At 40.7% G+C, this 26094-nt stretch overlaps 1 protein-coding gene and 1 long non-coding RNA gene across 3 annotated transcripts; one reads left to right on the forward strand and one right to left on the reverse strand.

Moving 5' to 3' along the window:
• The first annotated feature begins 397 nt into the window (after window positions 1-397).
• On the forward strand, window positions 398-20904 carry Pcmtd2 (protein-L-isoaspartate (D-aspartate) O-methyltransferase domain containing 2). Of its 2 annotated transcripts, none has more exons than XM_034494558.2 (7): window positions 398-544; window positions 3814-3997; window positions 4976-5306; window positions 7208-7310; window positions 9260-9431; window positions 14457-14580; window positions 18282-20904. In XM_034494558.2, the coding sequence occupies exons 3-7, from the start codon at window positions 5000-5002 to the stop codon at window positions 18653-18655; spliced, it is 1080 nt and encodes a 359-aa protein (XP_034350449.1). In that variant the 5' UTR covers window positions 398-544; window positions 3814-3997; window positions 4976-4999; the 3' UTR covers window positions 18656-20904. The 2 variants fall into 2 exon arrangements, with proteins under 2 accessions (XP_034350449.1, XP_034350448.1); XM_034494557.2 differs by having other exon boundaries at window positions 4992-5306.
• LOC143441550 (uncharacterized) lies at window positions 20892-26094 on the reverse strand. Its single transcript, XR_013109106.1, has 2 exons — window positions 25819-26094; window positions 20892-22869 (listed from the first exon to the last, which is right to left on the reverse strand). It is a non-coding gene; the product is annotated as an uncharacterized LOC143441550 (long non-coding RNA).

A 26094-nucleotide genomic window follows, 5' to 3' on the forward strand; every position in this document is an offset into this window, starting at 1 on the left:
CTATTTTGTAGATTTCTCAGAAGTGGCCAGGAGAACTGCTAGTTCAAGGTTCAAGTGTGCAGATGGCCATCCTCTGGGCCGAGTGGTCTGGCAGGGTCAAGGCTGCCAGTCATTTGTGTTGTAACTCCCACAGGCAAATAGACCCAATCTATCACTCTTATTTCTTCACTGTCTTTTCTGTAGGGCTGTGTCTTTGAGTGGACATAAGCTGAGAACCATGTGCCTGCAGGCAAAACGCCTTTCTCCCGCCAACACACCAGCATCCTCTCATATCATTAGAGCAAGACATGTTCGGAGACTACGTAGTGACCACTGAGGCAGCGACACACTCATTCAAACCAGTGGGTGGAAAGGGGCAGGCTCCTGGGTAGTGCCATTGCCCCTTTAAGAGCGCCCTCCAACAGCACATGCTCAGTGCAGGTATAGCTCGCGCACGCGCAGAGGTAGTAGCGGATGTTTACAGCGGCTGAGGTCGGTCCGAAGCGACAGAAGCGTCCGAAGAACTGCTATCCGAGACTAAATCCGAGGGCTGCTGAGCGCCGAGGTAGAGCCGTCTCTGCCCCTCGGCCCTTCCCTCCGTATCCCTTCTCCAACTCTGGTTACCCGTCCCCCAGCATCCGTGTCTCTTACCGTCTCCGAGAGTTTCGAGCCCCAGCGCCTGCCACCCCCGCCCCCCCACCTCCCTGCCCAGCACCCTCCACGCTACATCCTCCCCCAGCACCTCCCTCCCCTCCAGCGCGCCCCCCACCCCCTCCTGTTGCTAATTCTGGGTTCTGTTTGCTCTAGATCTACAACCCATTTCTGACAAAGTAGGAAATGTTTGCAATTAGCTCAAGGGCAAGTCGGGCATTGACAATGTTTGAAACAAATTATACCTTGGGTGGATACTTGGAAGAAGGCAGAGTATCCTACAGGAGAAAAGAAAAGAAAGACCCCTTTAGGGAAAGGTCTAAAGTAGCTGGAGAGAACTCGCAGGGGCCTGGACCCTTTGTTTGTTTTTTATTAGGCCTGTACCTCTGCCTTCAACTCAGTCATCTGAGTATCTGCCCCCTGCTCTCTTGGGCCCTGCACTGGCTAACGTGGGCTCCATTACGTCTGGTAGGCTGTCTTCTACAAAGAGGTATTTAAGAGGCTCAGCACTGACTATATATAAAGGGAATTGAAGTGGGCCCTCCTGAAGATTTGGTCGATCCCTTGGCCCTGGCTTTCCTCCATCCTTCTCTGAGACTTGTGAGAAGCAACTCATTTTTCTTTTTGTCAATTCTGGTAGTCCCAAAGCTTTGACAAAGCATTGACAATGTTTGAAACAAATTATACCTCGGTGGATACTTGGAAGAAGGCAGAGTATCCTACAGAGGAGAAAAGAAAGACCCCTTTAGGGAAAGGCATAAAACAGGAACAACTGCCCCAAGTCAGCGTATACTATCAGTCAGGCTTTCATTCAGATGCAGACCACAAGTGGTATGCATTTAATGCATACCCTGCAAGAGTTCTGGTTTTCAAGGCAAGAAGCCTTAGTTATTTCCATCATTCTGCTGACAGGATGATGGTTTAGATAACGTGTCCCTAGCAAGGTATCCCCTAAGAAAGTGACGTCCACTTGACTGTGGGCCAGCCAGGGTAGTCTTTTTCAAACACAGCGTCGATGTGAAACAGGGCCCTTTAGTCCAGCTTCACTTGTGTTGTTGCTGTCCACTTGGAGTCTTGTGCTACCACTGCTCAATGCTTTCCCGTGCCCTTCTCCTGTTGGACTGTGCTAATCAGTTCTGAATGGAAACTGTAATAAGCATAATAAGCATTACAGTAACCAGTACAGTGTGTAGTGTAGTGAATGAAGGACAGCCTCCTGAAAATGATTTTTTGCCTTCAATTGGAATCTGCTGCACTTTATTCTTGTGCAGTGGTAGGTACTATTTGGTTTGGAAAGAGTATTTTCAAGTGTATTTTAGGGCTTTTTTTTTTTTTTTTTTTTTTTTTTGACATGGTGACTGATCACATCTGTCTCAGCAGCAAGTAGTGAGGCTTCTATGCAAGGTGACTTTAGAGTGTCAGGCAAAGCTGATATTAAGTATCACATTCCATCATTGTTTACCTACTCTCCAGCAAAAGCAATTGATAGACCTGCCCTGGTGTTCTGTGTAGTCTAGAGAATGATCTACAATAGTCACACTTTCTGTTTTAAATGAGTGAATTTATTAAGTATATATAGCAAGCAAAAGTAAAAGAACTAGTGAGTAGTAACGAAGTAGTAGATAGAAAATATCGAGTACTCACTCTAGTGGGGGTGACTGGGATAGCCCAATCGAGAGACCAAACAAAAGGTAACAGCAGAAATCATCTGGGAAAATGCCGTTTAAGCAGCCATTTGGAATTCTGATAGAGAACCCAAGTGAAGCTTCCAAGTTAAATTTTATGTTTATATGTACGTACATATATACATACATACATACATACATACATACAATCAAGAAGCAGACGACATTGTCAAGTTGGGCACTTACAGTCATGTAGTAGAGATCACCTAGAGGCGGTCAGCTGCAGTTACCAGTTGAACTCTCTCGTCTCTCCATGTTCGAGATTTCCATGGCTGAACATCTGGCTTCTTGTTTCTACCAAGGCATTTTTATACCATGCAAAAAACAGTAGTCTTGTAAATGGCTAATCTTTTAGCTATTCTCAAGGACAAAATGTTTTACCCCTGGGCTGCTTTGCTCTTCCTTTCCCCCTGTCATAGAATTAGGCTCCCACCAGGCTCCAGGAAAAGGTACTTTGGAGACCACTAGAACGAACATCCTGGAGTTGGTACAAGAGAGTCCTCGTTCTCATCCTCCACGTGCAACCAACTTAAACAGCACATGACAGCTCACCAATATAATGCACATTATATTTGATTAACAAAGTATTAACGGAAATTAACAAAGAATGTTGTTCTTTTGTAAGTCTTTAACACCCGTATTCATGCTGTGTACAAAACAAAAGCCTTTGGCTAAAACAGTGCTGGTTTCACTGCAGTTCCTCTCGCTGTCTGTGACTGTGAGCAGTGTAGTAACTTAAGACCAGCTTGCCTTGCCTTCTGATGTTGAATGTAAAAACTAGTTGCTGAAAACTAGTTGCTGTTCTTTTTTTTTTTTTTTTTCTGATATTCTGTTCCTTTAACATGGAATTAGCTTTCACATGAGAAAAAAATTCAGTGACAAATATCTAGTGCAAATGAAATCTATCTAATGTGATACCTGCTGAAGATTGTTCATTTGTAGAACTGAGATAGGGTGGAAAGGGTGGCTTTCTTGATTCAGTAGGACGTGTGTTTTTTTAAAGTCCTTTCCTAAATTGGCCTGTAAGCATATAAATACATTTCTCTATTTTCAACTGGAGTCCTAAATTTCATATGACGATGTTAGGTCAGTAGTGCAGCAATAGCATTAAGTGGCGTATTTAAGACTAAGCCCAAGCTTATTAGCGCTAGGGACTAGTTACAACTTGGGGCAAGAACTCTGAATTCACTTGAAAAGTGGATTAAATTTTAATAACCGAATTGTGATTTGAAAATCTAATAGTTTTCTTGATTATGAAGATGGATTATTTCATCATAAAATGAGAAAGAATTTGTATCAAGAAAGTTTTCTTCCTGTTGTAAGATGCTGGAGTGGTGGTCGATTTTCATTTCTAGCTTAATTCTCTAGCACTGCTGTTAGCAGTTGTGCACATGGGTGTGTCTAGGGATGGGTATGTATAGGGCCTGTCTCCAGTATTCTAGAGAGAAGGCTGAGGGAACAGGGACCATAACATAATTGCTATTATTGTTTGAGACAGGTTCTTACATAATCCGTGCTGGCCTGGAACTCACTGAAGATGACCTTGAACTCCTGAACAGGAGGTGTTTTGGTTCAGAAAGTCTCCTGATCTTCTGTGGTTTGGTAGTCTTTTCTTCAGCAGTTTATATCAGCATCACGAACTTTTAAGAAATAAAGCCATTAGTTTGGAAAAGTCACCTGAGGTCAGTATATAACTGCGAAGTATATTTTTCATTTTCTAGAAAGAAAAAGACCTCTCTAGGGTAAACAATATTTCCTGTTCACTGGATCAGGGACTATTTTTTAGTAGTTGGACCTAAAGGGGACAGGAGAAGACAAGGAGTATACTTCTTAGACAGCAAGGGGAGGGAAGCGGTCTAGGAAGTAGGCCACAGACTGCCGCCAGTGACCCTTTCTACTGCTAAGCTTTAGCCTTGAAATGGATTTTATGTTTGTTACAATAAGGTGTCGCAGTGTTTTCTATTTGGGAAGAAAGTTTTGTGAATATTTTTACCTAAAATGTAAACATTAGAGTAACCTAATCAGCAGGTTGTGGATTACTTGCTCTGACTTTATGTGCATGTTGAGATATAGTGCTCCAGTTAACATGGGGGTACCATTTAAATTTGGATTTCTGTATGTCTCAGCAGGTAAAGGTATGTGCCACCCAGTATAAAAATCTTAGTTTGATCCCTAGGGACCACTTCTGCAAATTGTGTCACCCATAGGCTAGCAAATATACTTTCCAAATAAAATAATAAATGTAAAGTTTTTTTTTAAAATTGAGTTTCAGTGAAACATCAAATGGTTTATTATTTGTTGTTAGCTTAAATTTCTAGGGGATCTAGTGTTTTTTTGTTTTTCCTAATTAAATTATGGTATGTGGGCTCACACATGCCATTGTGTACGTGAGGAGATCAGAGAATGACCCTGTGGCACTAGTTTCTCTCCTCAGCATTATGTAGGTTCTGGGGAGTGAACTTAGGTCATGGGCTTTGTATGCCAAGTGCTTTACCCTTTGAACTATCCCTCTGACCCTGTAATTTCCACTCCCAATACTGGCATCTTCGAAGGGTGAAGTAGTTATTGGCAAAACATACTTCTGTCTTTACTATATTCAGAACTGAGAATTTGTTTTGCCCTTCCCCTTAATGTAAATCATTACTAAACTTTAACTGTAGCCTTGCTTGGCTGTAGTCTTGAACATGGGCGGTGCCGTGAGCGCTGGTGAGGACAACGACGAGCTCATCGACAATCTGAAGGAAGCCCAGTACATCCGGACGGACGTAGTAGAGCAGGCTTTCCGAGCTATTGATCGAGCAGATTATTATCTTGAAGAATTTAAAGAAAATGCATACAAAGACTTGGCGTGGAAACATGGAAACATTCACCTCTCAGCCCCGTGCATCTACTCGGAGGTGATGGAGGCTCTGGATCTGCAGCCTGGGCTCTCTTTCCTGAATCTGGGCAGTGGTACTGGCTACCTCAGCTCCATGGTGGGGCTCATTCTAGGTGAGTGGACACAGAGCTTTAGTCCCCTCTGCCTTAGTACAATTTGGTATCACTTTAAATAGAAGATTTTGTAGGCTGGCTGCGTAGCCTGGTGGAGACCATGGGCCTCCTATTAGTTGGCTGAAAGTAGGTGGTAGATGACTGATGATATCCACTTGTGGGCTCTGGGTTGGGAGGCCGGGGTACCTTTTCTGTGCCTCCTACCTATACTGCTGCATTCTGATGTGAATGATGGAAAACAGCAAAGCTCTATAAATCCGGACCTTATATGATTTCTTGACTTCTAATCACCTTTTTGCTCTTCTCCACTGGGTGTTGTTACAATTCTTTGGTAGTTGAAATTCTTTGTAACAGTTTCTCGTTTGTTGTTTGCTAGTAGAAGAGTAGTAAGTTTATGTATTTTTAAGGAGTTTTCAGAGATGAAAGGGGTTTATTAGGTTACCTGGGGCTATCTAGGCTATTTTTTTTTACAAGCTGTGAGAATGGACGTATGAATGTGGCCGGTTCTGGTTATCAGGGTTATCAGCTGAAGAGCTATTGAATTGCTGCTTTGTGTAAAACACAGTGGGGCAAAGACTTCAGATGTTGCTTGCATTTCTTAATTGATACGATTTTTAATCTTTGTTTTTGATTGGCTAAGGCAGTGGTTTTGACTGGGAGAAATAGGTAATAAATCTGCCTATATTAGAAATGCTATTGATGCCAGGCAGTGGTGGCACACGCCTTTAATCCCAGCACTTGGGAGGCAGAGGCAGGCGGATTTCTGAGTTCGAGGCCAGCCTGGTCTACAGAGTGAGTTCCAGGACAGCCAGGACTACACAGAGAAACCCTGTCTCGAAAAACAAAAAAAAAAAAAAAAAAGAAAGAAAAAAAAAGAAAAAAGAAAAAAAGAAAGAAAAAAGAAAAAGAAATGCTATTGAAAAGAGCCTCAAGGTGCAAAGGTGCAGCCTTGTGGTGGTGGTGGCGCACGCCTGTAATCCCAGCACTCTGGAGGCAGAGGCAGGTGGAACTCTGTGAGTTTGAGGCCAGCCTGTTCTACAGAGCAAGTTCCAGGACAGCCAGGGCTACACAGAAAAACACTGTCTTGAAAAACCAAAACGCAAAAAAAAAAAAAAAAAGAAGAAAAAGAAGAAGAACCTAAGTTGTTGAGGAGATGGCTCACTGTAAATACTGTTTGTGCATGAAGACCTGAGTTCAAATCATGTAAAGGTGAACACGTGTAAAAAAAAAAAAAGCCAGGTGTAGCAGGGTGTGTCTGTCTTCCCAGAGCTGGAAAACAGATAGGATTCTAGGGGCTTGCATGACTAGCCATTTTAACTGATGCGTGGATCCCTGGGTTTATTTAGTGTGACCCTGTTTCAAAAAGTAACAGAATAACCTGATGTTGACTTCTGCCATGAACATTCATGGATGTGTGCATCTATGCACATGTGTGTGTGTCACACACATACACACCTACCTTAATACCTAGTAAAAGAGTAAGCCTGGAGACACCGTGGCACTTGATACTGCCAGCAGTAATAAAGAAAGTGCTGTGAGATACAGATAAATCCTAACACAGATTTCATTTGTAAATACAGGTTTTTAAAACTTGTTGGTAAAAGCTACTACTCTTGCTTTTCTTTCTCAATTTGCAAATGAGTCTTTTAATGTTTGAGAGCTTTTCGAGGAGCCAAGGCATCAAAACAAATACTATCTTAGTGAATGGAACCTATACTAAACATTGAAAGACTCCCTTGGGTGGTTTAGAGCCATGAATATGCCGAGACCTCAAACCCTTGTGAGTTTCTGTAATTATGCACTACAGAATTATCTGTGTTGTAATTAAGAAAGTATAGAAAACAAATAATCAAGGAGTTCTTTCCCTCATTGTAAGAGCTTTGTTTTCTCAAACCTTTCAGGTCCTTTTGGTGTTAACCATGGCGTGGAGCTTCATTCAGATGTGACTGAGTATGCGAAGCAGAAACTAGATGTCTTCATCAGAACAAGTGACAGCTTCGACAAGTACGAGCAGATGCGACTCATTGGTTCAAACAAAGGGCGTTAATTATAGATAGGAGAAGCCAGTTTGTTAGTATGCATATACCAGAAAACAGTTAAAGTATGGTTGGATGATCCTAGGTTATATGTGTGCCTATCCTTGCTACTGTTTTAATATTCTCTGTCATTAATTGCTTTATGGATTTTATTTTTTCTTTCTTTCTTTCTTTCCTTCCTTTTTTTTTTTTTTTGACACAAGATCTCTGAATAGCCCTGGGTCTCCTAGAACTCACTATGGAGACCTGGTTGGCCTCAAATTTATAGAAATCCACCTGTCTCTGACTTCTGAGTGCTGGGATTAAAGGCATGTGTCACCACACCTTGCCAGCTTTGTGTTTTATAATTTATGATACTAAACATCAATTTTTCATTACTATAGTAAGAGAAAAAAACCAAATAATTTATTTTGCTCAGTTTTCATGTTCTAGTATAGAAAATTTATATCACCTAATTGTTTTCTGAAATAATGGAAATTTCAGAGAATAAAAAAATATTTTTTGCCAGTAGTGGTGGGCAAAGGCGGGCAGATCTTTGTGAGTTTGAGCAGCTTGGTCTGTATGTACCAAGTTCCAGGCCAACCAATGAGGAAAGCCTGTTTAAAAAAAAAAAAGGTTTTTTGTTGTTGTTGTTTTGTTTTTTTAAACAAACAAACAAAAAACCTCCTGTTGGGGCTGGTGAGACGGTGCAGGAAGTAAAGGCACTTGTTGCCCAGAGTGATGACCTGAGTTTGATCCTTGGGCCCCACCTAGTGAAAGGAGAGCTGACCCCCACAAGTTGTCCTCTGAAGTCTTCATACATACTGTGGCACACCCATAAGTATACACAGGTGAATTCACACAATGAATACATAAATCAAAATCTAATAAGATCTCCAGTTGCTTGTCAGGCAGCTGAGCGCGGGCTGAGCATTGCAAAAACAGTGAAAGATGGTAGCTGGTGCTGCTTTGTATTTGGATCATGTTGGAACATTCACTTTCATTCTGTTTTGTTTGTAACATATAAGGTTCTATTTATAGAGTATGATTCTGTTTGGAAATGTAGCTTCTAACTCCAGGATCTGCAAAGTGTTACATTGTTCTGTGATTTTGTAATTAAAACATAATATGTAGTTGTTGTGTTTGGGGTGGGAACCAAGAAAACTCACTTCAGATACAGAAGCATTAATGAAAGCTTTGTTTTTTGAGCACCCAGGCAAGTGGCTCGTTCAGGATCTGAACCATGTCCTGGAAGGGAGATTGTACAGCATTTTTAAAGGATGGGAACACAAAGTGAGGGGGAACCTGAGGGAAGCTGCAGTGTTATCCAGTTGAATGTTGACATTATGGGTTAAACAGGGAGTACTCGTTGGAAACTAGGCCTTATCCAGGGCAGTTGGCTTCAAGGTCTTTAATTGGTCCTGCTAAGACTTTAGGTCCGGAGCTCAGAAAGATAAGGGAACAAAGGAGCGGGTCAGCTCCATGTAGTTAATTAGTGCATAACAGGCAATTGATTATATAATTTTACAACTTATGCACCTTGGTTTAGATAACAGCAATTTCTATATTCTTTGCCTGTTAACAGATAATTAAGAAAGCTTTTGGAGAAGTGAGATAGGTGTTTGTTCCTAGGCCTGGGAACATGAACTTGTGTTTGAACCTGCCAGCAAGATGAAGTGTCCTTGAGATGGCTGGACTCATACAACTGTCCCTGAGATGTCTGGACTCAGACAGCTGTGTACCACAGAAGCTGTTCAGCTATAGGGAAGTCTTCAGATCCCCTAGGGCCTGGGACCTTGAATTTAGTTTCTCCCAGATGGTTAAGTGGAGTCTGAGAGCAAGTTTCTTTTGCTTGTTCCCAATATGGCAGGCATAACTTTGTTTTTATGTTCTTGTTACAACAGTACATGTAGTTACAGAAAACTTTTTTTCTTGCAGATTTGACTTCTGTGAACCTTCCTTTGTAACTGGCAATTGCCTGGAGATCGCTCCAGATTGTTGTCAGTATGATCGTGTATATTGTGGGGCTGGTGTGCAGAAAGAACATGAAGAGTACATGAAAAATCTTCTCAAAGTTGGAGGGATCCTTGTCATGCCCTTGGAAGAGAAGGTCAGGTTCTCTACACAGCTGACACTGTGCACTCTCTTTCAGAGTCAGTTTATGTACACTACTCCTACAGTAGCTTCTGCCAGTTTATTAACAGGAACACAAAGTTATATAGGTCTTGCATACCCTGTGTGCTATGTGTGAACCTTCTCCTACCTCCTGTCTGTCTCTCTTACACTTCTTTTTCTTGCTGTTTTCTTCTTTCCTCCTCCCTACTTTTTCTTCCTTCCCTTCTTTTTCTTCTTTCTTCCCTTCACCTCAGCTCCTTTTTATTTTAGGCCATTGACCAGCCTGGCATCCAAGATAGACTGAGGCAGGCATTGATGGGTGGCATAGACAATTACTGGGGCAAGAGTAGCTTACTTTTGCTAAGTTTTCTCTTTCTTTAACTCTTTGTTGTTCTGTGGCCAAAAGCTACTTACTGGCTTCTGGCAGTAAACTCCTGCAGATAGCAGCAGAGGATTAGTAAAAGTAGTTAGTTAGTCAGGTTCTCCGACTAGAGGCCCCTTGCTGATCAGGTGAGAGGCTCAGAGTTCATTCACTCTTTGTGAGCCAGAGAGAAAGGAAAAGAAAAACACCCACTCTGAATGAAGCAGTGAAAAGAAGCTCCAACAACCTTTATTTCTGTTCTTAGCATTTATATTTTCTCTAAAAATTTGCCTCATACAACTATCAGGTAGAACTATTACCACAGGTTAATTACATGTTTTTCTAAATACTTTTATATGCCAATAAGTTGATATTAAGCTTAAGGCAATAATTCATGACATAGATTGATATGGTTTAAGGAGTTAGAACAGAATTATTTACATGTCCTTCCATTAAGACTAGTATCTGACTAACCATCCATTATCTGTAACAAGGCGCCCCCCCCTCCACCCCCATAAGTTCATTATAAGTTTAAAGCAATAGTTTTTATGTCACAAGTTAGCATGGGTTTGTCAAGAGGCAAATCATCTGTTTTGTGTCATATTATTTTGAAGTTTTGTATAGATAAACTAGTCAATATTTTATTTCTTATCCTTGTATCTACAATAAATTGTCCATTCACAGTTTAAGACCTTTAGTTACCGGATAGTGACTTCCTCCTTAACCTAGAAGGAATGTTTTCCTTGATTGTACATTTGTTTCAAGCCTGCTTTCTTTTTCTAGTTCAATTAGCCCATGACGCATGAAGGTTTACAGAGCTCTGTTTGCTGCTTTTGTTGTATAGAGGGCTTGAAATTACTTGTATAAATTTAGGAATCCTATAAAATCATTATCAGGAATTATGAAATCATCAATTTGTCTACACAGAAGTACTATATGAGATTACATCTTCATGTTGATCTGCAGAAAATCTGCCCAATAGGGTGGGCTGATGCCCAGGAATCATTAGGCTGTGTAATAGTGAAAGGTTTATCAACAGCAAGAAGCAATCCTGGGATGAAGTCTCTAACAACCCTGCATTCTCAGAACTCATCCATCACAGTCTCACAACGTGGTGGGCCATTGTCAGAAAACTCCTTTGCTGGCCTTCCCTTTCCTAGATGGCTTCTGTCAGTTTTGATCTTGTTCATGTACTTGCTTAATACTTTGATAGAAAGTATTTTACACATTCCTCCCTTCTCAAAAATTGTCTTGTATAGAGTAACTTGTAACTTACAGTGCTTTACTTAAGAGAGTTCATGAGTGTAATTTTAAGTCATTTAACTTTGAATCTATATCTTTTTGATGTTTACAAGTTGCATTTAGTTGATAAATGTTTTAGCTGTGCATGTGTGTGTGTATGTATGTATGTATATATGTATGTATGTATGTATACAATATGCCACCACATGTGGGTGGATGCCAGTTTGTATGTATGCATGTGCACATGCATATGGAGGCCAGAGAATTGACAAACGGTGTCTTCTTTGGTTGTTTTCCACCTTATGTATTGAGTCAGGATCTCTCACTTGAACCCAGAGCTCACCAATTCAGCTAGTGTCGCTAGTCATCTTGCTATGGGGAGCCCATCTCCGTCTTCTGCGTGTTGGGGTTACAGATGGACTGCACCACCTGCCTAGTGTTTGAGTGCTGGGGATTGGAACTCTGGTTCTCATGTTTGTACGGCAAGCATTTCACCAACTGGGCCATCATCCTAGTCCTTCTTATTTTTTAATCTCTTGGTTTATTTTTTTCTCATATTTTCTTTGTAACTGATTTGTTCAGGGGACTATGTTTTAGTCAGCCCGTAGATCTCTGCGGTGGTGGACTGCATGTTCTTCTGTCCTTTGTGTTTTCTCCCTGTTGGCAGTTGGATCTAGAGGCTTGATAGTGTTTACTGTTGACATATTCTGATGGAGAAGAACACAGGAAGATAAGTGATGTATTAAAATAGACATTTGCCTTCAGCGTACAAAGGATTGATTACCAGACCACTTGCTTCCGCTCATGACAGAATGTGCAGATGCCTCAGATCCTTTTATAAAGTTACAAAAAATGTTAGTGGCGTATGACATATACATGTCTTCCTTTGTACTTTATAATGCCTCTAAGTCACTTGTAATACCTGATAGAGTATCATTGCTATATAAATAGTTGTTGACTATGTTGCTTAGGGAATGACAAACAAAATTTGTACATGTTCAGTGATACATGAATTACTTTCTGAATATTTTTGATATACAGTTGTTTGGATGTAAAGTCCTTAGGTCTAGAAGACAAGCTCCACTTAAGTTTATGGCACAAGCAGCATTTCTTTTTACCCTGTAGAATGATTGGATGACTCAGCCTGATTCATTGTCTTATTAAGAACTGTAGAGTAATACTTTTAAATTCTTTTTTTTTTCCCCTCTGTATTTAGGTGCTGCTTAACTTTGATAAAGAGAAAACTACTATTAGTGATTTGGTCCCCCTATACTTCAGGGATAAATTTTGGTTATTGTTTGCTTATTAATTTCCTGAATAATGACTTTTAACAAAGGGAGGTAACTAATAAGGCTTTGTTAATTTTTTTATTATCACTACAAAATTTTGTTTGAGATCATTTTACCGTAGAATAACCCGAAGAGGGTAGGCATCCTCATATTTTTTCTATTTGTTCATCTAGATTATGAAATACAGGTTCATAGTTTAAAGGTCTCACATAATTTGTGTATTATAGTTAAATATTTGGTGGTCATTATAGCTAGAAACTCTTCTTTAAAAAAAAAAAGTTTCTGAAGGGGCTGGAGAAATGATTCAATGGTTCAGATCTTTCAAAGGACCTGGGTTCAATTCCCAGCACTGACACGACACGGTAGCCATCTGTAACCCCAGCTCTTTGGGATCTGTAACCCTCTTCTGGCCTTGGAAAGTACTAGGTACACACCAGGTACACAGGCTAACACATAAACAAAACACCTACAATGCAAAACATAATAAAATAGGTTTTTTTTTTTTTTTTTTTTTTTTTTTTTTTTAAGTTTCTGGGTGATAAAGAGATGGCTCAGGACTTAAGTGCATACTGTTGTTACAGAGGACCTGAGTTCAGAAAACTCATAAAGGTCTGTAAACTACAGATTTAGGGGATCTGATGGTCTCTACTGGACTCGTAAGAGTACTGGCACTCACGTATGCACATAAGTTAAAAACTAAATCTGCAAAATTTTCTGAAAAATGTTTTTGCTATTATCTCTAAATATAATTAATCTTTAGTAATTGTACTGCTTAATCCTTTTAGAGAATCTTAGTTTTAGATGGGTTTCTGGGTTAGATGTTTTTAGAAAAGATAATCATATAATCTTCTCAGTTTTATGACCTATTAAGGCATTTGTAGACTGTCCTAGTCACATGGAGCACACAGAGGCTGTGTAGTTTAATTGGATTCTTTGGTACTAATCCTATTATACAAAGTGGTTTCATGACCCACACTGCTGTGATTCAGGTAGCGGATCCCTCCCACTACATCCCTGAAGTGCTGTCAGTGACAGTAAGGACAGTTGCCTTAGGTATCTAGTGTGACACATTGATGTTGACGAAAATCACAGCAACCAGGTTTTAGCATCTGGCATTTGGGCCTCTCCTGCTCCCTAGCTATTACAGGTACAGATGGCTTAAAGCTCAGATGTTTTTGTGCCTTAGATGCCAGTGCAGCTGTAACTCCTGATGTCAGCACATAGGAATCAGGGGAAATGGCTGAAGTACTGTAGCTTGTTGTTCATCTTTGGTTGGCTGTGCTGAGGACACGCCTTCCCCAGCTTACCTTGTTCATCTTTGGTTGGCTGTGCTGAGGACACGCCTTCCCCAGCTTACCTTGTTCATCTTTGGTTGGCTGTGCTGAGGACACGCCCTCCCCGGCTTACCTTGTTCATCTTTGGTTGGCTGTGCTGAGGACACGCCCTCCCCAGCTTACCTTGTTCATCTTTGGTTGGCTGTGCTGAGGACACGCCCTCCCCGGCTTACCTTGTTCATCTTTGGTTGGCTGTGCTGAGGACACGCCTTCCCCAGCTTACCTTGTTCATCTTTGGTTGGCTGTGCTGAGGACACGCCCTCCCCAGCTTACCTTGTTCATCTTTGGTTGGCTGTGCTGAGGACACGCCTTCCCCAGCTTACCTTGTTCATCTTTGGTTGGCTGTGCTGAGGACACGCCTTCCCCGGCTTACCTTGTTCATCTTTGGTTGGCTGTGCTGAGGACACGCCCTCCCCGGCTTACCTTGTTCATCTTTGGTTGGCTGTACTGAGGACACGTCCTCCCCAACTTACCTTCAGCCACTGTTTTGAAGAACTCTTAAAAAGTTACTTGCATGAATCTTATTTTCATTATCTTTTTATTTTTTTTTCTTATAGTCCTTTAACTGACTTATCATTTGTGTTTTTTATAAACAGAAGTTAGGTCACGGAGCTTGAGTGTGTTCATGCTAAGCACTGCATGAGAATGTTCATGTTAGTTGTTAGTTACGTCACATTAGGAATATATAGACAGGCGGTTTCATATTTAGATTTGCTATATAGAAATGATCACGCTTAAAAATAAATTATCTAGTGACCAAATCCTTTGGATATTTTTGTTTTGTCTTTGAGTAGTTGACCAAGATAACACGCACAGGCCCTTCTGCTTGGGAAACAAAAAAGATTCTGGCTGTTTCCTTTGCACCTTTGGTCCAGCCTTGCCGTTCAGAGTCAGGACAGTCCAGACTTGTCCAACTACGTGAGTATGAACCTCCTACCTATCTTTTATCTTTGATTAAAGTTAAAATAGAAACAAAATTTACAATAAACCTTTTGATATTAAAGAGTGTTAACCTCCCCTGTTGCATCCTCAAATTATACAAGATGTTTTAGGTATTTTTAAAGTATTGATTTTTAGCTCATCTTAGATGATTTTAATCTCTTAAATCTATAACATGTTGCTGCTGGTCATGCTTTGAGGAATAGAAGAGATGATTCACATACAAAAAAAAAAAAAAAAAAGGAGCTTATTTTGGGAATCTTAGGCAGTTTGCTTTGCTTGCTGGGAATTGTTACCCAAATATAGTCCTCTTCCTCACAGTACCTGTCTCCTGCTGCTTTAAGCAAATGTGAGTGAGGAGCCTGCTCTGCTGTGTGACTGAGTGACTGAGTGACTGAGTGACTGAGTGAGTGAGGAGCCTGCTCTGCTGTGTGACTGAGGAGCTTGTGTAGGCTCACAGGCTTTGAACCTTGGTATTTACTTCTCTAATATGCAGGCTGTACATGAGCTAATGTAGGCTGACCTTCTTCCTGATGTGTTGTTTCATATTTAAAACAGCTTTCACAAAAATAGATTTCAAAGGGCTGAAGATTTAGGATTTCCAAATGAAGATTATAAATAAGATTTTAAAATGATGATGATTTAGGATTTTCAAATGAAAACTATTCATTATACTTTCTTATCACTTAAAGCATTTGGAAAATGTGTGTGTGTGTGTGTGTGAGAGAGAGAGAGAGAGAGAGAGAGAGAGAGAGAGAGAGAGAGAGAGAGAGAGAGAGAGAGGGATATGAATTATTATACATAATTCTAACACATACATTTTGGTTAATTTTTTCCAAAAACACTTAAGTTAGTGGAGAATCATTTTCTAAATTGTCCTCTTTGTGTGTCAGGTAACAGACAAAGCCTTGACATTTCGTAACCAGCAACAGTGAGATATACAAAGAGCTTGGGATGATGAGGGAAGTTATGTAGAGGGTGTTGCTATGTTGTGCTTGGTTATGTTCAGGGTAAAAGGAAATTTTCTTAAGAAGGTATAGAGAGAATCTCTTACTACCAGTCACCTGTCAATAAAAAAGCTTATGGCCAATGAGCTGAGGCAGGAAACAGGTCAGACATCCGGCAGGAAAAGAGAGGATTCTGGGAAATAATGAGAGACATGGAAGATTGAGCTGAGATGCTGAGGAGTTGGACGTAAACTAGCAGGTAGCTGAATCCAGGATAGAATAAAGGGAAAATCTGCCCCAGGAGCTCCTGAGACAGATGTACAAAGACAAGGAGAAGAAACCAGCCATGAAGCTGAACCCAAGTTAGAATAAAAAGAACAATGAATTAAGAACTGGTCAGAGAACAAGCCAAAACTTACAGCCTAGTCATCTATCAAATAATTAGTCTTAGAGAATAATTATTCATTCTGGGAGCAGAGGCTGAGAGGAAAACCTTGATTAATTTTTATAGATGTTTCTCAGCAGCATGTAACCCAACCCTTTACATTTTATATTCAGTTATTATTATGGGGAGCTTGTAAAAATGGTGGAAAAAAACCCAAAGTTACAGAGAGGGGCAAAAGGTAAAACCGGGACAAACTTTGGGACACACACTTCATGGTGTAGTCACCGACTGGAGTGTAGTAGGGTTTTAATTCACTTTGTGGCTGTGGAGAGCTTCAGATATTGAAGACGCTGCATACTTACATAGGTATAATCCTGTCAATCATTAGTTGGGTGAACTTGTCAGACTGGTGCTCTGAAGTTTTGTTATTGAAACAAATGTGGCCCGCACTAAGGAAATGCAGCATCCTCTGGCACAGCGGCTCAGTTTGAAAGTCAAGAATTCATGAAAACATTTGGAAGACTTTGAAAATCTAGTTTAAAAAATGAGCGTCTCTGTATGCGGACTTGTCAAGCTTGGCTAGGAACCTTAGGCGCGTGTTGCCTCCTGAAATGCTCACTGTGAATGTTGAGTAATAAACATGTGTGTGTTTGGTTAGAATTACTAAAGTGCTCAGTTGGGTAGGGTGTTTGCAGTTTCTGTCTTTTCTAGATCTCTGAAGTTGATGAGACCAAGGGAATAAGAGAAACCATGTAGCAAAGCCAGCATACAAAGAGGCTACGCAGCTTGGACATGCACTGCCTGGAGCATCCTCCTAAGTGGCATGCATGCAGGTTGGAGGCAGAAGTCAGGCAGGAAGTTGATGGGGTTTTCCCTATCATGCAAGAGAAAAAGATTGAGACATCACCAACCTCTCAACAGGAAGGGTTCCAGGACACATGCCCTTTCTGAGGAAGAACAGGAGAGCCTAAGGTATCGTGCTGAGTCTGGGGTAGGTTTGACTTGATTGGGACTGAGTTTCAACTTGGGGAACTGGTCTATATTATTTAAGTTTACAGAATAGAGGTTAAATCAAGCATCAGCAGTCATACTGAGAGAGGAATAGAGTGGGTACTGAGCCAGTGGGAGTGGGTACTGAGCCCGTGGGAGTGGACACTGAGCCCGTGGGAGTGTCACAAGGCCTAAGAGAAGTCATACTGAGAGAGGAGTAGAGTGGGCACTGAGCCCGTGGGAGTGGACACTGAGCCCGTGGGAGTGTCACAGGGCCTAAGAGAAGTCACACTGAGAGAGGAGTAAGTGGACACTGAGCCCATGGGAGTGTCACAGGGCCTAAGAGAAGTCACACTGAGAGAGGAGTAGAGTGGACACTGAGCCCGTGGGAGTGGACACTGAGCCCGTGGGAGTGTCACAAGGCCTAAGAGAAGTCACGTCAGAGAAGGACTGTGAACCTGGCCATAGCTAACTGCATCAGTTTTCCTGGTGGTCCTCAGAGAAAGCTGGACAGGTCAGAGCTGATACTTGGGAGCCCACTGGCCAGTGATGAGACTGTTTTAGCGTCTTGGGGAAACAGCTGGATTGCAGATGTTCAGGAACTAATCTTCTCTTAATTGAGTTGATGAGAGCAGGATATACTACAGGGCATTTGTTGTTGAGATACAAGGCCTTAACTACTCAGTAGAATGACAGGATGCAGACAGGGTACCATAGCTCCATCTTACAGAGAGAGCACTTGCTCATGTTCTCAGGAACAAAAGACAAGAGAGAAGGGTTGGTGCCTCAAAAAGAGGGGGACGCACTGTTTGTTGTTAGAACCTTGTCTAACAATATTTTTTGCATCTTCTGCAGGGCAGAAGATATTGGTGGGTTCTAGGCAGGAGTTATGATTTCGGTTACAAATGTTGCAGATAACATGAGAGTCCCCTCTATAGAGTAGCCTCTTCCTAGAAGAAGGTTATGTGTCCTGGAGGGGAAAAAAAGTGATTTAGGTTTTCTGTTTAATGTGTATTTAAACTCAAGTAAAACCATTAAAGTGTATAAAAGGATGTTAGAAATGTGGATTGCTGTGTCATTGAGTGGATGTTATGATGTCACTGAGCAGAATAGAGTTATAAACTAGGCTGCAAGAACAAACCCTAAGGTTTCAAATTTTACCACTAATCTAGACAGTATTTCTTTCCTTTTCAAAGTTAAGAGCTAGTGTATTTGCAAAGCTTTTGTGAAACACATATGGTGCAAAGTAGATCACTGGTTCCTATTTGGTTAGAATGCCCCCCTTTTTTTAAGTCCTTTCAGCAAGTTAGGTGTGGGTTGGCCCCACTCATGCCCACAGGCTCTGCCCCTGTCCACAGCACCACCAGCCGTGCGCAGCCTGCAGGACCTGGCCCGGCTTGCAATCCGTGGTAGCATCAAGAGGGCTATGCGCCAGGAAGCCACCAGAGGAGGTGGCCTGAAGAGCACACCTATGTTTAAAAGAAGGCGAGTTCGTCGCCGCAGAATGGAGACCATTGTCTTTTTGGATAAAGAGGTGTTTGCCAGTCGCATTTCCAACCCCTCTGATGACACCAGCTGTGAGGACGCAGAGGAGGATCGGCGGGAAGTGGCAGAGAGGACCTTACGGGAGGCCAAGCCTGAGCCACCCGTGAACTTCCTTCGTCAGAGGGTATTGCGCCTCCCGTTGCCTGACCCCCTGAAGTACTACCTGCTGTATTACAGGGAAAAGTGAGCTGTGAGAGAGTGGGACCAGGATATCCAGAGAAAACTGCTGGCCAGGTACACATGTCTTCCCTTTCTTGGTTCCTGTCTATCCTCAAACTTTTCATTTAATGGTGTGATTTATTTAAGCACAGTCTAACAATAAACTGCATAGGATTATTTTCCTTGGGGGTGGGGTAGGGTGTGCATCTTGTTGGCTCTACTGTAACTTGAGCTCATTGAGAACTGCATGTTGTCTGCTCCTTATGCAAGCAAACTTTCACATTTAGACTTGAATTAAGTTGGATTGGATCCTGTGTGAAGCAAGGGGCAAGTCTGTAAAGGGGTAACATACCACCACTCAGCTTGAATTTTATGTGATGGTTTTGTTGCCGGCATAGAGTTCTTCTGACTTTTGCCTTTTTCTAAGTTGGGAAATGTTGAAAATCCTCCCTTATTTAAGTCAAAATAATTAAATATTATGTGAAATATCAAACATAATTTTTTAAAGAAAAAGAAACGCAGAAGGAGGGATAACGTATAGAACTGCCAGATGTCTTTCTGGAATTTCCAAAGATTTCCAAGCAGCTGATCGTCCCCCATTCCTTCTGATACGTTATAGGAATCACCATCAAGTAATCTCTTTTTCTGACAGGAAAAGTTTTTCCTGAACCATAGCAGTGATTCATGAGTCACGAACTGCAAAGACCAGAGCAGTTCTAAGGTATTTCCATGAGAATTTTCAGTGCAGGTGGAGAGACTGCCGTGTTCCAGTAAGCCCATGCTTCTTGACTTCAGTTTGCAGTCTTTCTTTGATTATATTAGAGTACCAGGTCATAGATTTTTATCTTTTATAATTCTGGAGAAAAAAAATTGTTAGTTTTGTAAATTTTCTTAAGAACAGATACTGTATTTTACTAGTTCCATTGCATTAGAGCAGTTTAACTTGTGACTTGTGAAGTCTATTCTCTCCAGGCCATGGGTATTGAGAACTATTAAGTTAAAAAAAAAAAAAAAAAAAAAAAAAAAAAAAAAAAAAAAAAAGCAACCTTTTTGGCTGTTAGAGGGCAGGACTGGAAATTACATTGCTGATTCCAAAAGCTGGCTCCTAAAAAAAATTTTCTAGCCCAAAGAAAAGAATAGTATAAATTATTAGTAGTAAGCCAAAATTAGACTATTAATTTAGAATTAAGTACTGAGATTTTATGATTTACTTTTAGCTTAGCCTCATGTGACTTGCAGGGAGAAATTGGATAGTTCTGTGATTTCTGCAGCTTAAATGGGTGTTTTGGTTCTTTTCTCTCTCTTTCTTTCTTTTGTTCTTTCTTTCTTTCTCTCTTTCTTTTTTTGTCAAGTTAGTTGATTCATTTTTACTACACAGTATAGTCTGCATGTATAGCTGGGAAAACATATAACGCCCTACATTATAAATATGATGTACACTTGCATTACTTTAAATATAAGCTACTTAAAGAAAGTTTATAGTTGTTTTTACTTGCCTTTTAACTCCAATTTGGGCTTCTTTTCTTTCAGAGATAAATGCATGCTTTAACTTGACTTGCAAATGTTTGTAGTTTGCAGATCTTTCTTGATGTTAACTCTAATTGTTAGCTAGACTTTTATGTTACCTGGAAAATTTTGGACATAAACTTAAATAAATGATATCTGTGAAGTTTGTATATTAGGTGGATTAATTGAATTTTCCTGTGATTGAATATGGGCTACATTTTGAAAAGCCACATTTGCCTTTATGCTGGATTTAAAAAAAAAAATTACAATGCGTAAGACATTTTCCCTTGATATGTTAAACTTTTCTTAGCATTTTGTATTTATATTTTATCACTTTGTGATTTTAAACCACAATTCAGTGAAATATAGTTGTAACAAGTGAGAAATAGATTGGCCTTTATATCATACTACCAGGGAAAATTGAAATTTTCTCATTAACACTTTGCTGCCGGAATTCAGTATATACCAGTGGTATATACAATAATATCCCACACTTTGTTTTCAGACTAATAAATTAATATAGTCAAATGTTTGTCTTCAGGATTTGTATTGTAAACAAAATATTGACAATGGCTGTGTTTTAAGGACTGGGTATTTTTAAACATGTGACTTCTGTTGTAAGAATCAAAGGTATACATAAAAATAGATTTGTCAACATGGAACTTAAAGTTGAAAATCCAAGAAATTAGAAATACTGATTTTTTTTTTTTAATGAGGTGAAACATATGGGTAAACACAATCAATAAAAAAAAATTAAAAAGTGTTAAGACATTTTATTCTCAGTATTGCTTCTGTGTTGAGTATGGGATTCTTGATTACATTCTTTTTAAGACTTCATAATGGGGTTGGAGACATGGCTCATGCAGAAGATCCAGCTTCAGTTCTTAGCACCCACGTGGTGGTTCACAGCCAACTGAAACTCTTAATACCATGGGATCTGACTCCCTCTTCTGAATTCCTATGAGCACCAGGCACACATGTGGTGACTTAGGTACATGCAGGCAAAACACACATGCATATCAAATAAATCTTTAAAAACATTTTTACTAATACCTCTTTTCCTTATTAAATTTTTCTTTACCAGATACTTGTATTGTTTAATTTATAATACTTGTATAAGATAGAAGGAACATTACCCACTGTTCATAATTAAAGCTGTAAATTGGAATGGACAGATTGAAAAGAACCTTGAAGAACATCTTTATTTGCTATTTAAATCATTTGCTCCTATTTTGAGAATGTTAAAGGGAAAACAATACATTCAGTATTTGCTTTAATTAGTATGGTTCTTATGTAGATTCATACTCATGTATAAATGCTTATATATAGAACCTGTATGCCAGTGACAATTTGAATTCTGAGTTTTGAGACTTAACTGAAAACTGAACATAAGGAGTCAGTGAACCAAATGGATTGAAGGGTCTGAACTAGTGATAGAAACAGGAAGGTAATGATGTCATGGAGACAGAACAGATATGGAGCAGCAAGAATCATTAGACCGTCTAGGTAGATGGCACACATCTATAGCCCCAGCACTTTGGTGGTAAAGGATTGTGAGCTCCTGGCTAGCCTGGGCTACATAGTAGGATTATGTTTCAAAAAACAAGAAAAGCAATTACAGGAAGACAACATTTTTTTTTTTTTCTCACCTAGGATAGGATAGGTCAAAGGTCTGTGGTAAAGGTGAGGGTCAAGTTAGGGCTGAGCCTGGAAGTGGTGAATGATGTTGTTTATCCATTCCTGGGTGTTCTAATTGCCCCATGTTAGAAACATAGATGAATACATTTGTGTTTCAACAATGTTAAGGTTTACTGAATAATAATAAATACACAAGGTGTATTGGTCAGAGTTCTCTAGAGTCACTCAATTTATGGACTGTCTCTGTATGTTAAGGGAATTTATTGTAATGACTTACAGTCTGTAGTCCAACTGACCCAACAATGGGAAGTCCAGGAATCTAGTAGTTGCTCAGGCCCACAAGGCTAGTTGTTTCAGCTGCTCTTCTGTAGACGTGGGTTCCAACAGATGTGCTGGCAAGTAAGTGCAAGCAGACAGAGTGACTCTTCCTTCTCTCAGTGTCCTTATATGTGGCCTCCAGCAGAAGGTGTGGCCCAAATTAAAGTTGCGTACCACCACATCTGGATCTGGAACTTGTTTTGTCCCAGGCTGACCTTGAACTCACATCTGTTTGCCTCTATCTCCTGGGATTAAAGGTGTGTGATACCTTGCCTGGGCCTAAGCTTTTATGGCCACTATGCCTCAAGATCTCCATGTCAAGGTCCAGGTCAGAAACCTGTCTTCCTCCCTGTGGAAGGGATCTGGATCACAGGTATGCCCTCACATTTCTGGATTGTATTTCATTCCAAATGTAGTCAAGTTGACAATCAGGAATACCCATCAACAAGGCTTGGTGATTTCAGTGGTGGGTTGAGGTATATCCATTTACCATAGCTGGTTTTGCAGACAAAAAGAAAATTCAAGGTTTTACAAAAAGCAGTTCCCTTTGATACTCTACGGAGGCAACAATGTGATGAGAAGGTATTAACAGTCTCTATAGCTGCCTGAGGGCACATCACCTCTGACTTTCAACTATATTTTCTGGATCATTCTGTGGGGGATGTTATAATCTCATTCTGGCCCGTGGGATTGTCGTTTGCATGCTTTTCACACTCTGTCAAGACTCCTTGCACAAGATAATGATGGGTCTCCCACCTGAACGGAGCTGGGGCTCAGTTCCTAGTAAAATAAAGAACAGGAAGTGATGTCACTAGAGGGAGAGAGGTCCAGCTGGTACTAGAGCTTTGTTCTGGACCCTGACCTCACTGTCAAGTTGATCAACAACAGACATAGTATTTGACTTCCAAGCTGTTACCAGGCACAGGCCAGGTATCCCATTATGAACTCAAAGCATAGCCTATAGTTTTCCAGGTGTAGACTTGATCAGAGCCCCTAAATTATCATCTCTCTAAGAATCCCTCAAAGAAACAGGCACAGTCTCTCTAGAGTTGAGCAGCAGAGACATGAGCTGGGAGTTCCATGCTTTAACCTCCTCACCTGCAACTATTTGGGAACAAAGAGACACACCAGTGACCAGGAAAATTGAGCATGTGCTGAGCACTGGCCTCCAATACCTACATGGTAGACTTTCCCTGATATTGCTCAGGTTGTTGCTGTGTTGGAATTGCCACCATCCAGCTGTATTTTAGGTCAGCTCTACAGGACTAAGGTTGGAAGCTGGATGGTGGGACTTCAGGCTCATTGTTGCAGGCTTTTTTTTTTTTTTTTTTTTTTTTTATCACAGTGTGAACTCTGGGATTGTGTTGTTTACTGGAAAAACCTGTTTTTAGCTGTGGTGTGGCTCAGCCTTTAGCACACAATCTTTAATCCTGCTGGATTAAAGATTTAATTAAAGATTTAATCTTTAATCCTTAGTACACACCTCTAATGCCAAACAGTGAAGGTAAAGTTTGTAGAAGGTAGCACCCATGTTTGAAAGTGATGTCTAATTGAGTGGCAGACAAAGTGATGAATCAGAGAAAGATTTTTACAGAATAGGATATGCCTGACTCAGGAGAAGAGAGAGAAGAAAGGAAGCAGTTTTCCTGGGGCAGTTTTTTTTTTTTTTACAGAGACAGGTTGTGAAGAGAAAACAAGCTAGAGACAGGTGAAGACATAATGTGCCAGAAGATTAGAACATATTGTCAAAGTTAGTATGAAGCCAAGCAGTACAATTGAGGAGAGGCTGAGAGAGAGAGAGAAGACAAATTGAACCAGTCAGCTTGGAGAGCCGTTTGAGCCAGAACAGCTGAGATGAACCAGCCAACCAGAGCTCAGAAAGAGCTAGAAAGGGTGAGCTTATTCAGCAGTAAGTCTCAGAAGCTGAAAACCTTCTAGGCCTAAATTAGATTGTACAGAGGGTAGAAGCTTCCAGGACTAGACCTAGATTAGCAGACAGGCACTAAGCCTCTGAGATGAAAATACAGGAGAATAAAAGTTACATTCACAGGTTATTGCTCCCACTCCATCTTCATGAAAAGCCATCATGCCCACATCAGTTTCCAACCTGTCAAAGAATCCGAGGGACACTTTTGTGTTTCCTAGAGAGTGTGACTTGGAGCTTACCCTTGGGCTAATGAGAGAACATATGCAGCCATGTCTAGTGATTCTGTTTCCCAGCTCCAACATACACGCCAGTATTATGCAATCCAGATAGCTAGGATTAGACACAGAGACACTTAACTATCCAATTCTTTTTGCATTCATATTTATCTTTATAAAAATAAGTTAAGAAACTGGAGGGATGGCTCAGTGATTAAAAATACTGTCTGCTTTTCCAGAGGACCTAGGTTCTCTTTCCAGCAATTGCAGGGTAGTTCATCACTGTCCATAACACCAGTCCCAGGGTATCTGGTGCCCTTGTCTAACCACTGCTAGCACTACATGCATGTGGTACAGACATACATGCAGGCAAAATAAAACCTCAAAAAATTAATAAATTAGTTGTAAAATTTAACCTTTTTATTGTATATATTTAAGACTGACAATATATTTCATACACACCTAATAAAATGCTTTATATATTGCCTTGAGTGTGCTATGTCAGAAATATAGACAAATATATTTGTGTCTTTACAATGTCAGAATTTAATTAATAACATGAAAGTCACAAGATATAGCAGTTTCAATGAAAGCAGCTATGAAGTATTGCTGCTTTCCTTTGTAATCTTGGCTGCGATGAAGTTTTTTTCTTTTTATTTTATGAACTTATTATCAACTCTCAAATCTCACACTACATACCACACAGTAAATATATCTGTCTTAGTTAGGTTTCTATTGCTATGATAAAACACCATAAATAAAAGCAACTTGGGAAGGAAAGGATTTAATTGGCTTACAGGTCAGAGTCCATTGTTTAGGGAAGCCAATGCAGGAACTTGCAGCAGAAACAGAAGCCATTACCATGGTGGGATAATGCTTACCGGCTCCCTCCTCACGACTTGCTCAGATTGCTGCTTTTTTTTTTTTTTTTTTTTTTTTTTTTTGTCTTCCATTTTATTCTTAGACTTACTTACGTGTATGAGTTTTTCTTGAATGTGAGCCACTATATGTATGCTGGGAATCAAACGTGTTTTCACTGCAAGAACAAGTGCTCTTAACAGCTGAGTAATCTGTTCAGACCCATCATCTGCTTTCTTATATCGCCCAGAACCACTGACTTGGTGGTTACACCGCCCCCAATGGGCTGGACCCTCTCCTACCAATTTTAACCCAAGAAAATGCCCCCATAGACTTATTTATTGGTCAATTTATGATGACATTTTCCCAATTGGAGTTCCTCTCCCTAGATACCTAGTTTGTGTATAGTTAACAAAACACACACCTGTGCATGTTGAGAATGGCTGCAGAGGATTAAAGAGGCAAGAAGTTTCAAAGAGGTCTGAGAAGCCAGAGCTGGGAAATAGAAACGTCTATTGCAATGAGATAAAAGAACCAGCTGGACGTCTGTGGAAAGGAGCTGCTGGTATTGTTATCTGCAGAGTTGAGTCTAGCTGTGTAAGTGGAAGGGCAGAACTGAAACCAGGTAAAGAAATGGCCAGATGGAGGGATGGCAGGTCCAGATAGGAGATTCGTACGTCAGTCAGACAGCAGTTGAGACCTAGTATTAACACTGGGGACTGGACAAACCTAAAGTTCCTGGGACATTCGCTTATTCTCTGTCTGCCTGACCCGGATGAGAACATTGCAGAGCAGCAAGACCCTCCTGGAACACGTCCGCGGCTCGGAGTGCGGCAGTATCGCCTCGTCGCCCAGTACCTCTCACCGACCATCAGTCCCTGGGTACTACGGTGCTGCCAGCTGCAGGCATTATTAGCCCAGTCCTCTTTGTGGGCATTTCAGTAGGGAGATATGTGCGCACGCGCAGAGACGACACAGACCGCTGGGCGTGCAGACAGCATGCTA

This window comes from Arvicanthis niloticus, chromosome 2, assembly GCF_011762505.2.
Source record: "Arvicanthis niloticus isolate mArvNil1 chromosome 2, mArvNil1.pat.X, whole genome shotgun sequence".
Classification (NCBI taxonomy): domain Eukaryota; kingdom Metazoa; phylum Chordata; class Mammalia; order Rodentia; family Muridae; genus Arvicanthis; species Arvicanthis niloticus.